The sequence below is a fragment of the Camellia sinensis genome, chromosome 10, assembly GCF_055761805.1.
Source record: "Camellia sinensis isolate YWXY chromosome 10, ASM5576180v1, whole genome shotgun sequence".
NCBI lineage: Eukaryota > Viridiplantae > Streptophyta > Magnoliopsida > Ericales > Theaceae > Camellia > Camellia sinensis.
The window spans coordinates 61,194,639-61,210,644 of NC_138970.1; the positions used below are offsets into that span (position 1 = coordinate 61,194,639).

Below are 16,006 nucleotides of genomic sequence, written 5' to 3' on the forward strand. Positions count from 1 at the left end.
CTGTTGATCGTCGAGGTGTGGTGCGGTAAGCCCATAAAACATGAGGAAGTTCCTCAGCCCATTTGCCTTTTGCTTTTTCTAACCTTTTCTTTAGTCCATCCAAGATGACCTTGTTTGATGTTTCCGCCTGACCGTTGGCTTGGGGATATGCCGTTGTAGAATTGTAGAACTCTATCTTGTATTCTTCGCAAAAGCCTCTAAAGATTCTGCCATCAAACTGAGTACCGTTGTCTGATATTAGGGCTTTAGGTATGCCGAACCGAGTGATGATGTTCTGCCAAACGAACTTCTTCACATCTTTTTCCTTGATTGATGCTAAGGCTTCTGCCTCCACCCACTTTGTGAAGTAATCTGTTGCTGCGAGAAAGAACTTCCTGTTTCCGGATGTTGTTGGAAGTGGTCCTACTATGTCAAAGCCCCACATTGCGAAGGGCCATGTGCTGGTCAATGGTAGGAGCTCTCTAGCTGGCTGATGTATTTGGTGTGCGAACTTCTGACATTTCTCGCACTTCTTTACATCCTTCTCCGAGTCTGCTTACATATAAGGCCACCAGTATCCTTGCGAAATGGCTCTGTAAGCTAACGATCTTCCTCCTTGGTGGCTTCCGCACATCCCTTCGTGTATTTTGAACAAGAATGCTTCCACTTTGCTGGGGTGAACACATTTTAGATAAGGTCCTGAGAATGATTTTTTGTACAATGCCATAGAAGGGGAGAGCCAAAATCGCTGCGACTTTGCTCTAATTTTGTTGGCTTCCTTCTTTTCTTTCGGTAAGACGCCGTCTTTTAAGAACAGTATGATGGGATCCATCCATGAGGGGCCTAGTTCGGCACAACATACCTCTTCTACTTCGGGGTCTTCAATGCTTGGTCTTGGTAGGTACTCAATTAGTAGTGGATGAGGGATGGATGTATCTGCCATTGACGCAAAGCCTGCTAGTTCGTCTGCTCTGCTATTTTCCTCCCTGCCAATCTGTTCTATCCTTACTACTTCAAATTTCTTGATCTCTGTTCTGACCAATTCTTGGTACTTGGCCATCCTGTCATCCTTTGCTTCGTAGTCGCCAGAAATTTGGTTTACCACTAGCTGTGAGTCGCTGTAGACCATTGGTTCGGTGGCACTCATGTAGAATGCTGATTTGAGTCCTGCAAGAAGTGCTTCATACTCCGCTTCATTGTTTGATGCGGGGAAGCCAAAGTTGATTGCTTGCTCCACAACCAGGCCGTCTGGTGAGATGAGGACTATGCCAAGTCCTGCACCATGCCGATTGGATGCTCCGTCCACAAAGAGCTTCCACATCTCTCCCACGAACAATTTCCAGCAAGTGGAGGGATCAGATGATGCCGTGGGGTCAAGAATGTTGTTGGTGTTTTCTTCAAAGTCCATGCTTGCTGTCTGCCCCATGCTATCTGATTGAACCAAGTCTTTATTTGTTGGTGAGTCTTGGCTTGGTGTAGTATGGTTCGCTTCTGCCTTGCTCTCTTTACCTTGGTCTGCCTTGGGGTTTGACTGAATATTCTATGCCTGGGGTTGCGCTATTCCGGCGTCAACTTCCATCCCTAGTTCGGTTGTGTTAGTCAGGTCGACTGGGCAGATATGATGACTTCCTGGGGTAAATTCTGCGACAAAGTCTGCTAAAGCTTGGGCCTTTATCGCAGTTCTGGGTTGGAACTTGATGTCGAATTGTCCCAACTCTACTGCCCACTTCAAGATTCGCCCAGAAAAGTTCGCCCTCTCAAACAAAGCTTTTAATGGGAAAGCGGTGAGGACGACTATGGTGTGGGCATGAAAGTAGTGCGACAACTTCCTTAAGGCCATCATTAAGGCCAAGGCCAGTTTTTCCAGTGGCAAGTACCTCGTTTCGGCGCCCAGCAATGTCTTGCTGACATAATAGATGGGCAGATGTTGGATTCCTTCCGCACGGACCAATACTGCGCTAATTGCGTGCTGAGAGACTGCCAGGTACAAGAAGAGTTCTTCTCCAAGTATTGGGGTGACAAGCAGTGGTGGAGAAGATATGTATTCTTTCAAGTTTTCCAGTGCGCAGTCGCATTCTTCGTTCCACTCGAACTTGGCCTTTAATGCTTGAAAAAATGGTCGTAGTCTGTCTGACGACCGGCTAATGAATCTGTTGAGTGCAGCTGCCATGTCGGTGAGATGCTGTACTTCTTTTACTGAGTTAGGCCTCTTCAGATCCTGAATAGCTTTGATCTGGGAGGGGTCTGCCTCTATACCCCGGTTGGTTACCAGGAAGCCCAGGAATTTGCTAGATCCTACACCGAACGCGCACTTAGATGCATTAAGGCGCAACTTGTGTTTCTTCAGAATCTGGAACATCTCACCTAGGTCCCTTAGATGGTCATTCTTGTCCTTGCTCTTGACCACCATGTTGTCGATGTAAGCTTCCATTGTTTTGCCTAACAATGGTTTAAACATCTTGGTGACCATCCGTTGGAATGTTGCCCCTGCATTCTTTAGGCCAAAAGGCATGACCTTGTAGCAATACAGTCCTCTTGGAGTTGTAAAGGACGTGACCTCCTGGTCTGGTTCGTACATGGCGATCTGATGGTAACCTCTGTATGCATCAAGAAAGCTAAGTCGGTTGTGCCCCGCCGTGGTAGGGGGAAGCTGTCCTTTGGGCATGCTTTGTTGACTGTCTTGTAGTCGACGCAGACACGCCATTTGCCATTCTTTTTTGGTACCACGACTGTGTTAGAAATCCATCTGGGGTAATGTACCTCTCTGATTGCTCCTACCTCCAGTAGGTTTCCCACTTCTTCTGCCACTATTTCGGCGTGGTGGAGTGCCGATCTGCGAGTGCGCTGAATGATTGGTCTGGCGGATGGGTGGACATTGAGTTGGTGACAGATGAAGTTTGGATCAATGCCTGGCATGTCGTAGGGTGTCCAGGCGAACACTTCGATGTTAGAGGTCAAGAATTCCAAGACCTCCAATCTCTCAGTGCTGGACAACGACGAACCGAGCAAAAAGAACTTATCCGGGTTCTTTTTATCTATTCTTTTCTCTACCAAGTCTTCCACCGCTTTTTGATCAGCTGTTTTGCCGACATCTGCGAACAGTCCATTGCTCTCAAGTTCTTCCACCGAATGAACATATCCCTTGGCGACGCGGCTGCCATTAACCGTGACGATGCACTGCTTGGACATAATTTGGTCTCCAAAGACCTCTTCAATTATCCCAGCTTCGTTGGGGAATCGCATTACTTGATGGTAGGATGAAGCTACCGCTCTCATGGCATGCAACCATGTTCTTTCCAAGATTATGTTGTAAGTGGAGGGGACCTTTAATACCCAAAATTTCACTTGTTTTGTCACGCTTCCTGCCCTGACTGGAAGGATGATCTTGCCAACTGGCCACTCTGGTATTGAGTTGAATCCGATCAGGGGGGACACAGCTGGTGCCAAGTCTTTGTCCTTCAATTTCAATTGTTTGAAGGTGTCGTAGTACATTATCTCACACGAGCTACCTTGGTCTATCAAAATTCGTTTGACGTCGTAGTCCTTGATGCGGAGGGTGACGACCAGTGCATTGTTGTGAGGGAAATATATTCTTTCCAAGTCTTTGTCTGAAAAAGACATGACGTTCTTGGCCTCTGTTCTCCCCTTTTTGATGGTAGGTTGGGCACTTAGTACCTCCCTTAAGTGCTCAGCCTTCTTGATCGACCCTCTGAGCTCGCATACACGCTCAGGTTCGAATACTCCATGTATCACATTAATTACTCCTTGAGGTGGGGCGTCAATTGGCATTCCATTGGGGTTATTGTGGTCCTAGGGGGCTGGTTGCGTCCCTCCTTCAATGTATTTATTCAGGTGACCAGCTGCCACCAACTCCTCCAGGTGCTGTCTCAATGGCATGCAATTTTCAGTACGGTGCCCCTTTTCTTTGTGGAAGGTGCATCGTAATCTTTCGTCGTAGTCTTTCTGTGCTTCTCCTAGCTTAGCTGGCCATCTGACGAAAGGTTCATCGCGTATTTCGCTCAGAATCTGATAGATCGGTTTCTTGAATACCGTGGTTATGGCAGTGCGGACTCTCAACCATCTTTTATCCTTGTCCTCACCGTTGTCTCGCATGTCTCGTCCGTTTTTGTTCGGACGTTCTACCGTGTTGACCTTTGTCGCGGTCTTTTTATCTGGTACTGCGGTCGTGCCAGATTTTGTTTTGGCACGGGCGCCGTCCTCTTCCACCCTGATGTGCTGATGCACTCTTTCCATCAAGGCCTCCATGGTGAGGGGTGGTGTCATGGTGATTGAGTCCCTTAGTCTGTTCCCGACTGGAAGGCCTCTTTTGTACTGTGCAATAGCGAGATTGGTGGGGCAGTCCCCAATCTGATTGAATGTCTCCCAATAGCGACTATTGTAGGATCTTAATGTCTCCTTTTCGCCCATGTCGATGGAGAGTAGCTGGTCAATCTCCACCGGGGTTTTGGTGTTTGTTCTGAACCTTGTGACGAACGCCTCCGCCAATTGCGCCCAGGAGGCTATGCTGCCTTCTGGAAATTTTTCGAACCAAGTCAAGCCTAGATCGCCAAGGCTTGACGGGAAGAGGATGCACATTAAAGCCTCGTTTCGCCGATACACCGCCATAACCTGGCAGAAGTGGCTTAGGTGAATGTAGGGGTCCGTCTTCCCCTCGTACGTAGTGAATTTGGGCTGAAGGAAGCCTGAAGGTAGGGGCGCGTTTTCAATTGCCGGAACGAACGGCGAGGTCTGTAACCTCGCTAATGCTTTGTCTGTTGGTTCGTAGGCAGGGCGTGGTAATGGCATTCCAACCTCGACGCTTCCATGCGTCCGAGGAGCCAACCGCTGAAGGGCAGATACCCTGTGAGGGTTGCGCACCCTAGTATCCTCCTTCTATCGTGCCTTTTCTTCCAGCATGGTCCGCAAGTCGGATGATCTGGGCAACTCCGTTTGCCTGGATGATGTCTGGTGCGAGTGCGAGTGCGAGGGTCGGTAGGTACTTCCCTCAGTGTAAGACCTTAATGATCTCGTTCTCTCAGACCTGGAGTAACGAGTTCTGGAGGTTCTGGACTGAGTATCACCTGTCTTGAGGCTTCTACTCTCTGCTTGTGATGGTGTGGAATGCCTTCCACGATCTTCTGAGCTGCGAGGGGGCGTCTTGTTTTTGCTCCCCTCCCCTGTCGCCCCTTCTTTTCCCTTCATCTGGCGTTTCATAATCTCCATGTCCGCCGCCATCCGTCGTATTAATTCGTCCTGCTCCTTTACACGGTCCTCCAAAACTTGAGGATCAATCCTTCACCTTTGTCTGTCAGGACTTTGTGAATGAGAGTGACGGGGGCTGTTAGTCCGCCTCCTCCCCCTTGCATCCCTCCTGGGATTTTGTCGTTGTGGCTCCAAGTCCGCCATGGGAGGGATAGAAGATAGGCCTTCGCGCCTTGCACCCCCCTCTGGTGTTTGTCCGTCGATGGCGGACTGCGGCAAATCTTCGTTGTGCGCCATTGTTTTTAAAGAGGAAAAGCTTGATCAAGAGGTTTTGTTCTAGTCTGAAATTCCCATAGACGGCGCCAATTGTACGGGAAAGAAATAAATCTTCTTGTATAATCCTGTTGATCAAGTCTGCGCTCTTCCAAACGTCGTCGCTTTACTCCCTGAAAACACAAACGTGAGCTAGCCGGCGGGTGTGTGCCGGAAACCTCTCCGATGCCTAAGTCAGCAAAATAGACAAGTAGACAAAAGCTCTGTGTATTTAGGAATCAAAGTTGTGTTACCTCTCCATAGGTGATGTTTGCGAGCTTTTATAGGTTCCGTGTGGCACAATCCAAGTAGGACTCTTACTCCTCCATGTAGAGTCCTCCTAGGATTCATACTCCTGAAAGATAATGCTTATCCTTCAACACCCCCCTCACTGTTTAAACCAAGTGAGATGGTTTTACCATGGTCGGACTCCAATGTGGCCGAGGTACACACGGCTATGCTTAGCCGTAGAACAGACCGAACTATCCTTAGTTCGGCTCGTCCTTTTACTGCCCTTACCTCAGTTCCTCCTGTACAAACCGTGGTAAGTCTAAACCGAGCTAACTTTTAGCAAGGTTCAGACCGAGCTAACCATACTGCGCCATAACCGGTATAAGTTTTTAGTATGGTGACCGAGCTAACCCCCTTGGGACCGGAGTAACTTTAAGCCTCTTCAAGACCGGAGCAACTTTAAGCCTCTTCAAGACCGGAGCAACTTTATGCCCTTTTTACTCAGCCCTTCGCACTGAGGCCCATAATGGCCCAGCTCGGCCCAATTTTCATATAAATTACCCTCTCAATATCTATATAATAGAGAGAGAGAGAGAAAGAGAGATTACCTCTGTCAATTGGGTCGGCTAATTTCTTTTCAGCAGCGAGATCTGAATCTTCTGTTACAAATCCAAAAAACTTAATTAATTGCGGAGAGAGTTATATAATATGATAATCCAATCCACAAAACACACATACAGAGAGAGAGAGAGAGAGAGAAAGAAAGATTTTACTTTCGAGTATGGCAAGGGTTTTGGAGAGAGAGAGCTTCTCGTCTGGGATTGGGAACTTTTCTCATATGGTGCGGCCGTCGGATTAGCTTTCGATTCAACTTTCTTGTTTGTTGGGAATCATTGGCCACTGGGGACTCTGCTACTGCTACTCTTTCTCTTTCGCCTATCGTTGAGGAGGAAGAGGGTGGATGAGATCGTTCTGTTAAAGCAGAAGAACAAAGAGTGAGAGAGAGATAAGAGGGACAGTGGCGAGAGAGAGAGAAGGTGTAGAGAGAGAGTTGTAGAGACGTGTTGGGGCAGACGTGGAAGAGAGAGAGAGCAGAGAGGGTTTGAGCGGGAATCAAATTGATCTGCACCCTTAATATATTTTTAGGATTGATCTCAGCCATTCAAAAGAAATGTATTTCTGAACCATTTTATATATTTTCAAAATCTGTTTTGCTTTATTATATAGATATGATATTATTGTTTGGTTTAATTTTTAGAATATATTTTCTTGAAATATTTTTATAAAATTTAAAATTTAAAAGCATACATAAATTTCATATGATATTATATTTTTTAAGGTAGAAATAATTTTTAAATTTTTTATAAAACTCATAATTTTTTTTTAAATTTTTTTTTTTTTTTTTTGTTGAGAAAACCAATTCTATCAAACCAAAACCGAAAGAAGCGAGTATACATTTGCTACACGGTTCAGTATCTACTACTCTCTCTCTCCTCGCACACGCACAGAGCTGAGCTTGAAGAAGATGCCAAGCAGAAGACGAAGAATTTCTATTTCTTCCATTATTGGACCAAGAATAACTTACTACAATCATTGGCTATTAAAAGGTACTTCCAAATCTCCATCTCCATCTCTACTTGTTCAAGTTAATCATCCCTCTTGTTTCTTATTTGTTCTAATTCGTTCTCTCTCTAACTCCACCAAAAACCCTACTTCTCCTCCTCAAGGACGCGAACCTAAACCTGAAGCCTTACCCAAACAACCATGCAATTTGGGTCCCAATCATCTTCATTCTGCTTTAATTTCCTTCAATCGCATGCTCCGAATGCGACCTTTGCCCCCAATTTCTCAATTCAACAAAGCTTTAGGCTCTATTTTGAAAATGGGTCATTACGCCATTGCTCTTTCTCTTATTCATAACAAGTTGCAACAGTTCCAAGGCATTCAGGTCAATATCTGCACCTTCAACATTGCTATTAATTGTTACTGCCACCTTAATCGAATCGATTTTGGGTTGTCTCTTTTGGGTACCTTCTTCAAACGTGGCTATACACCCAATGTAATTACCTTCACAACTCTGATTAATGGACTTATTTTGCAAGATAAAACTCCTCAAGCTGTGGAGTTGTTTAAGAAATTAATGAGAAGTAGAGAAATTGAACCCAACGTGGTTATGTATGGAACCATTGTCAATGGGCTCTGCAGAACGGGGAACACTATCAGGGCTGTTAGTTTGCTTAGGATTATGGAAGAGGGAAGTTGTAAACCTAACGCCGTAGTGTATACCACGGTCATTGACAGTCTTTGCAAGGATAGAATGGTGGATGATGCTCTCAAACTCTTTTCTACAATGGATGAAAAGGGTATTTTCCCAGATGTTGTCACTTATACTTCTTTGATTCATGGCCTATGTAATTTTGGCCAGTGGAAGGAGGCTTCTGGATTGTTCAGAGAAATGTTGGATAGTGGTATTGCTCCAAATGTTCATATGTATAATGTGTTGCTGGATGCATGTACCAAGGAAGGGAAGATGAAAGAGGCAGAGGGGGTAATTGAAGTCATGATACAAAGAGGTGTGGATCCTGATGTAGTCACATACAGTAGTCTAATGGATGGATATTGTTTGCAAGGCGAAATGGATAAAGCAATCAGAGTGTTGAATACCATGGTGGAGAGGGGCCTTCACCCCAATGTTTTTAGCTATAACATTCTAATCAATGGATATTGCAAGAAAATGAAAATAGATAAGGCCATGCATCTCTTTCAAGAATTGCCTCGAAGGGGGTTGAAACCCGACAATGCAACTTTCAATGCTATGTTACGGGGTTTGTTTCAAATAGGTAGATGTGGAGCTGCTCAAAAACTTTTTAATGATATGCACGCTGCAAGCATAATTCCAAATTCTCAAACTTATGGTATCTTATTGGATGGGTTGTGCAAAAATGGGCATATTTCTAAAGCATTGTCATTATTCCACGTGATGGAAAGCTGCAGTTTACATCTTGATATTGTTGAGTACAATATTCTTATTGATGCATTTTGCAAGGATAAAAAGCTTGATATTGCAAGGGCCCTTTTCAATAACCTTTCTTCCAAGGGATTACAACCCAATGTTAAGACATACACTACGATGATACAAGGTTTTTGTGAAGAAGGCCTACTGCATGAAGCTAAAGAGTTGTTTGTTAAAATGGAACATAATGGTTGTTCGCCAAATAATGTCACTTACAACACTATTATCCGAGGATTTATTGGACAACAAAAGTGCTATGAGGCATTAATACTGGTTGAGGAAATGGTTCAAAGGGGTTTTTCAGCAGATGCATCCAATTCTTCCTTTGTCATAGATATAATCTCAACTAAAGGACAAGATCCTGCTCTCCAAGAAGTGATAAAGAAGTTCATGCCCAAATAGTCATGGAATGCAAGAGATTGAGTAAAGTGCTTAAACTATGAAGGTAAAGCTACGTACATATTGTAATATATATTATTAGGTGAAGCTCCCTTTTTTTTTTCCTTTTGTTATATATTGACATGGGTTTATACTTCTTCTCCATCAATAATTTGGGACTTGTTGTTGCATGACTTTGCAATATTATTTTCACATGTTGTAGAATCTTGTAGACTGTTTGTTACCTCTCTCTCGGCAGTATTTTAATTCACATGTTACAATTCAAATAGATTCTTTTTCAGTCCCCTGAATTATGTACAAGTGGTCATTTCTTAGGGATTTAGGATAAATGACCGCCAGTGGTACTTTTGGAGATTTCTTTCTTAGGTATGTGGTCATCAACTAGTTCTCTAAAGGAGAATTTATGGTATTAGTAGGGTATTTTCCTAGATGTTGTCACTTATACTTCTTTGATTCATTGCCTATGTAATTTTGGCCAGTGGAAGGAGGCTACTGGAATGTTCAGAGAAATGTTGGATAATGGTATTGCTCTGGATGTTCATACGTATTGTGTGTTGCTGGATGCATGTACCAAGAAAGGGAAGATGAAAGAGGCAGAGGGGGTACTTGAAGTCATGATATACAGAGGTGTGGATCCTGATGTAGTCACATACAGTAGTCTAATGGATGGATATTGTTTGCAAGGCCAAATGGGTGAAGCAATCAGAGTGTTGAATACCATGGTGGAGAGGGGCCTTCGCCCTAATGTTTATAGCTATACCATTCTAATCAATGGATATTGCAAGAAAATGAAAATAGATGAGGCCATGCATCTCTTTCGAGAATTGCCTCGAAGGGGGTTGAAACCCGACAATGGAACTTTCAGTGCTATGTTACGGGGTTTGTTTCAAACAGGTAGATGTGGAGCTGCTCAAGAACTTTTTAATGATATGCAAGCTGCAGGCATAATTCCAAATTCTCAAACTTATGCTTTCATGTTGGATGGGCTGTACAGAAACAAGAATATTTCCAAAGCATTGTCATTATTCCATATGATGGAAAGGAATGGTTTAGATCTTAATATTGTTATGTACAGTATTCTCATTGATGCATTTTGCAAGGATAAAAAACTTTATACTGCAAGGGCTCTTTTCAGTAACCTTTCTTCCAAGGGATTACAACTTGATGTTAAGACATACACTACGATGATACAAGGTTTTTGTGAAGAAGGCCTACCGCATGAAGCCAAAGAGTTGTTTGTTAAAATGGAGCAGAATGGTTGTTTGCCAAATGATGCCACTTACAACACTATTATCCGAGGATTTATTGGACAACACAAGTGCTATGAGGCATGAATACTCGTTGAGGAAATGGTTCAAAGGGCTTTTTCAGGAAATGCATCCAACTCTCTGTTGATCGTAGATATACTCTCAACTAAAGGACAAGATCCTGCTCTCCAAGAAATGATAAAGAAGTTCATGCCCAAAGATAGTCATGGAATGCAAGATATTGAGTAAATTTCTTAACCTTTATGAACTATGCCAAATGTTAGGTGTGTACCTAATCTTTCTCCTCCCAAACACACATTAATGTGTACTATTTGGGCCTTTTTTTTTTTTCTTAAGCTGTGAAGGTAAAACTACATTATACTAAATTGTGTAGCCTTTAATGCTCATAAAATGTCTGTTATTTGGTGAAACTCTTTTAAATATATGTATGGATGTTGCATCTTGCCTGTACCAGTATGTACTGCACTAATGAAAAATGCAGTACACTGACTGGTACGATATTAATGACATTGGTTGTGTTTTATTATGCCTTTTCTCTTACACTAGGATGAAATTATTGGTAAAAATTAATTTGTTTGGGACTGATCTATATTAGCTAGAAGATTGATCGTGGAATTGTTCCTTGTGTAATTTCTACAGTGCTACATTAGTTGCTCTTTGCTTTAAATAGAAGAAAGAGCCATTGTCTTGTTTCAGTAAATGACTCAAGGATACATAAAGCCTGCCTTCTACCAGGTTTTAAATTCTTTTTGCGCTGTGCAAATCAGAAAAACCAACTTGAGAAGTATTTGACCTAAATTACTTTAGTTCTATAACATGGATACATTTTTGCTAGTCACCATTTTCAAAGTTATATCTGTAATTCTTTTCATATATCACTCTTTTTTAATGGAATGCAGATTAAGATGGATTAAAATAACTTAGTGAACCCTTTTTGCTAGTGTATTTTTAAAATGATTTGTAGCTTGCTTGGTTAATTAGCCCATATTTTGATGTTACCAATAAAGGACTCTTTGGAAGGAAAGATTGGTTTGCAACTAAGGGGTTCTAGTAATGTTATATGGTACTATGATAAGCTTCGGTTATATATAGCTTGAATTTATTAAGCTAAGTACAGATTTGGTATTTTACCTCTTGTTTTTCACAAAAGCTGTAAGGAGCTATACAATTTTCATTATGAGCTTTAATTCATTAAAATGAAGCAAATGCAATCTATGGGAAGAAGATAAAGTACAGGCTGACCCTGTTGATCAACCAAAGACAAGCTCTAAAAATCACTTCTTCCACTTAATTCTTCAATAGATAATTGTAATGTCCTTAAAATAGCCTACATTATATGTTGCACTAGAGAAAGAGGATAGGTTCAGGTATTTGTTTTCTTTTTGTGGTCCTGTAGGATGACAAATAATATTTACTACTTGTACAAGAACAGGACAAAAAAATAAATATATATATATATATATAAAGTAATGACATTTTGATTGTAGACATACTAGAGGCATATCTAATAATAAAATCACCTGTTGTTTTTTTTCTGTTTTTATTTTTATTTTTATTTTTTTCCCTGTAGAGATTGTAACCAAGTTCTAGTCAATAATATTTGCCTAAACTGGTGTAGATTTCTGACGAATTTGTTATTGAAGTGAGACCTTGGCATGTTAAGCCAACTCAGCAGCCAAGTGTGCACTCCAGAAAACTGACTTTAATATGTTTTAGTTGGAATGATGCACAAAACTACCTGTCAATGGGAAAACTAACTTTAATATGTTTTATTGAATGCATACCATACTAATACAAAAAAGGTAAACAAAGTGGCGGCGTATAATATTAACCACATTGGTTGGGCTTTATTATACCTTTTCTCTTATACTAGGATGAACTTAATAAATTGGTGAAAATTAAATGGTTAGAGAATGATCATCATGTTTACATGAAAAACCAAAGCTAAAATATTAACCACCAGAATGCTCATGGAATTATTCCTTGTGTAAATCCTCGAGTGCTGTAATATTAGTTGCTCTTTGCAAGAACTAGAAGACAGAGCCATTGCTTTGTTTCAGTAAATGACTCGAAGAGGCATAAAGCCTAGCTTTTGCCACCTTTAACACATGTGGCCATTTGAAAGGCTTATATGCATTTCTTCTCAATTCTCATGATCACTATATTTAGGAATAAGATACTTAGGATTTTTTAGGACAGCGTCAGATCCTATGAATCTGAAGGGGAGAGGCTTAAGCCCTTATATACACATGAGCTTATGCTTCTCTTTCATTATTCGGGACTTGTTGGTAACTCTCTTAGCAAAGTGCTACTCATATGTTTTGGATTCTTATGGGCTCGTTGCTACCTCTCTTAGCAGAATTGTAATTCACATGTTGCAGATTCTAGTAGATTCTTGTGCAGGGGACTGAAGTTCTGTATTAGTAGGCATTTCCTTGGGAATTTGAGACAAATGATCACTAGTAACGTCTGTAGACATTGCTTTATTAGTTCAATGTGCATCAAATAGTTCTCCAGATCTGATTCATTGCCCTTAAATGTTTCTGGAATATTAGCATGATGCGTTGGAGGAGACACAATTGCTGTACCAGTAAGTTGGATTGGTTACAATAGTGGTTGGTCATGAGGCTTTTGTTATACTAGCACAAAGCTTGATAGGTTTTACACTAAGTAGCATATACCTCTATACTAGCACTAGATCGATAGATGAGGTTGCCATCATTAGTCCCAGATGGAAAGAAAAAAAAAGGATTCATGACTAGATGAAGCAATTTAATAGTTGATAGTCTTGCCTGGAGTGGGTGAGACAACTATTGCCTTGTTAGGATGACAGTTGTTTGCTTACATGATTGCCATTTAAATTTTTGGATTCTCCTCCTTTAAAGGTTCAGTTCACTGCAATTTTTGGATTCTCCTCATTCACATTCCTTGGTGCTAGAATTACTCAATGGCAAGAGCAAAAATCTGATGAATTTACGACTGTTCCTGTTCTTCTAAAGAATTCATAAGCTGTGGTATTTCCATATCATTCTGTTGATATTTATTGACATTCTATGTATATTATTAGTTCATGTGGTGTTGTTGCTGTAATTGGAGGGCATGGATTGGTGGTTTATCAACTGCAGAAATATTGCATTATACTAGGAAGAAAATTTGCACATTTAGCTACAAATTCACCATCAGGGTTTAGTATTACATTAGGATGAACACATTGAAGGCACATTTGGCTTTTGAAAAAATTGGTCAAACTGAAATGGATATAGAAGGATAATAATTTCAAATGATATTATATTTTTTGAAGGTGGAAATTTTTTTTTAAAAATCAAACCAAAACCAAAAGAAGCAAGTATTCAGTTGCTACACAGTATTACTCTCTCTCTCTCCTTGCAGACACAGAGCTGAGCTTGAAGAAGATGTCAAGAAGAAGAAGAATTTATGTTTCTTCCATTATTTTACCAAGAATAGCTTACAATAATTGGCTATTAGAAGGTACTTCGAAATCGAAATCTCCATCTCTACTTGTTAATCATGCCTCTTCTTTCTTATTTGTTCTGTTTTGTTCTCTCTCTGACACAACCAAAACCTACTTCTCCTTCTCAAGGAGGTGAACCTAAACCTAAAGCCTTACCCAAACAACCATGCAATTTGGGTTCCAATCATCTTCATTCTGCTTTAATTTCATTCAATTGCATGTTCCGAATGCGACCTTTACCCCCAATTTCTCAATTCAACAAAGCTTTAGGGCCTATTTTGAAATTGGGTCACTACACCACTGCTCTTTTTCTTATTCAGAACATGTTGCAACAGTTCCAAGGCATTCAGGTCAATATCTGCACCTTCAACATTGCTATTAACTGTTACCGCTGCCTTAATCGAGTTGATTTTGGGTTGTCTCTTTTGGGTACCCTCTTCAAACGCGGTTATGCACCTGATGTAGCTACCTTCACAACTAAGGGGCACAACTAAGGGTTCTAGTAGTGCTATATGCTACTATGATAAGATTCGGTTATATATAGCTTGCATGTATTAAGCTAACTACAGATTAAGTAGTTCTCATATGACCCTTGGGGTGATTTTAATAGTTTTCTGGTATATATCCTTTTGCTATTGGGGCTGTTGAGTCTAAAAGATATTGATATGGAACTGTGACATAGCTAGAGTGGAAATGAATTATCAAGGCACAAGTACAAAAAAAGTGGCTAGTGGCTGCTCAAGTGTAGGAGGCCAACCTGTGGGCTAGTTGTGGCGCCATGGTGGATTATAAACGATATGCACCTTATGATCTCCGTAATCCTGGTTCTTTTGCATCGCTTTCAATTTGAACTATGTTATTAGTTGTAGGTGTAGAACACCAGATCTCATTTCCAGTATGTTCTAGAGATGGAAAATAAATAAATAAATAACCCTTTAGATATTGTTTGAATGTCTAGTCAAAGAAAAATGTGATCTTTATTAGCTTTGCGCTAGGTTCCTGTATGTTTATTTATGATTGCAAATATCAGTCTTCTTTTTCATTCTCCTCTAGGATATTGGCATGTTTTCAATGCAAATGCTCACTTGATGCTACTTGAAATATTGATGTAGCTACTGCTGGAAATATATATATATATATATGTATTTTGTGCAGGTAAGGACAGGTGAAGTTGATGTTCTTGGGTTGATGTTGATAAAAGCTTCGTGGCAACGTCTTGCAACTGCTCCGGTTTGTAAAGAAATAGGTGAATAAGGTTGGATACAGACTTAATTGACTATCAATCAGAGGGTGTGGAAGTATCCTACCCTTATGAACACACATCATATAGAGCGACTTTGAAGGGCTTGTGAAATATACTTGGCAACAAACTCAGCATGAAGTTGAATTATCACAGTGAATTATCAAGACTCAATTATTATTGAAGTGGCTATGCAACTGCAAGAGCCCAACCTGTTGACAATTTCTTAAATTGTGGGTTGTAGTGGCAAAACACAAGGCTGCAGAGGCTATTTGTCGCGAAGTGCAGGGCTGACAATCTTTCTGGATAGATTTGTCAACTGACTGATGCCCTTGGGATGGAATGCCTTTGGCTGGTTAACTTGATGACCAACCACTGCCCCAGCTGAGTCCATCCTATGAGGCCAAGGGTGGGGGGGCATTGAGGTCTGTTACTTGGTAGCTGGCACAGGAATTTGCCCTTTTGCTATCTCCAGTGGTTACGTGTTTAGCACCCTTTTTCAGCACATCAACTATTTTTTTTTTATTTTATATATATATATATTTTTTAGTTTTTGAGAATTTCCACTGAAGTTTTATAAATAGCTAGATGTTGCTTAATAATTCATAACTTCCATTATGATGTTGCTGACTGCTTATTATCAATTAAAAAACACATTTCCCTCTTGTTTGTGATGAAAGAGGTAAAGGAGCTATACAATCATGATTGTGAATATTCGTTAAATTTGAGGCAAATGTGATCCATGATGCTGATTTCTGTACCTTCAGTTTCACAGTCCTTTATTGATGGATGTTGAGCTGATACCCAGCTGTTCAACTAAGCACTTCAGAATAATTCTACTTGTAAATATTTCAATGCTGTGTGCTAGTGATAACAGTTGTCTGGATCTC

At 41.1% G+C, this 16,006-nt stretch overlaps 1 protein-coding gene across 4 annotated transcripts; it reads left to right on the forward strand.

The window, feature by feature from the left end:
• The first annotated feature begins 7,169 nt into the window (after window positions 1–7,169).
• On the forward strand, window positions 7,170–15,795 carry LOC145801135 (uncharacterized). 4 transcript variants are annotated; one of them, XR_014342064.1, is made up of 3 exons: window positions 7,171–9,182; window positions 9,616–10,667; window positions 15,032–15,795. XR_014342064.1 is itself a non-coding variant. In XM_082891496.1 (2 exons), exon 1 carries the CDS (start codon window positions 7,250–7,252, stop codon window positions 9,137–9,139), a length of 1,890 nt encoding a protein of 629 aa, XP_082747622.1. In that variant the 5' UTR covers window positions 7,170–7,249; the 3' UTR covers window positions 9,140–9,182; window positions 15,032–15,795. The 4 variants fall into 4 exon arrangements, 2 of the variants coding, with proteins under 2 accessions (XP_082747622.1, XP_082747620.1); XR_014342065.1 differs by having other exon boundaries at window positions 9,616–10,628; XM_082891496.1 differs by lacking the exon at window positions 9,616–10,667 and having other exon boundaries at window positions 7,170–9,182.
• Window positions 15,796–16,006: the final 211 nt, after the last annotated feature.

Excerpts from the sequence above, each read along its gene's own strand:
- LOC145801135 (XM_082891496.1), top strand. The coding sequence starts at position 7,250 with ATGCCAAGCAGAAGACGAAGAATTTCTATTTCTTCCATTATTGGACCA.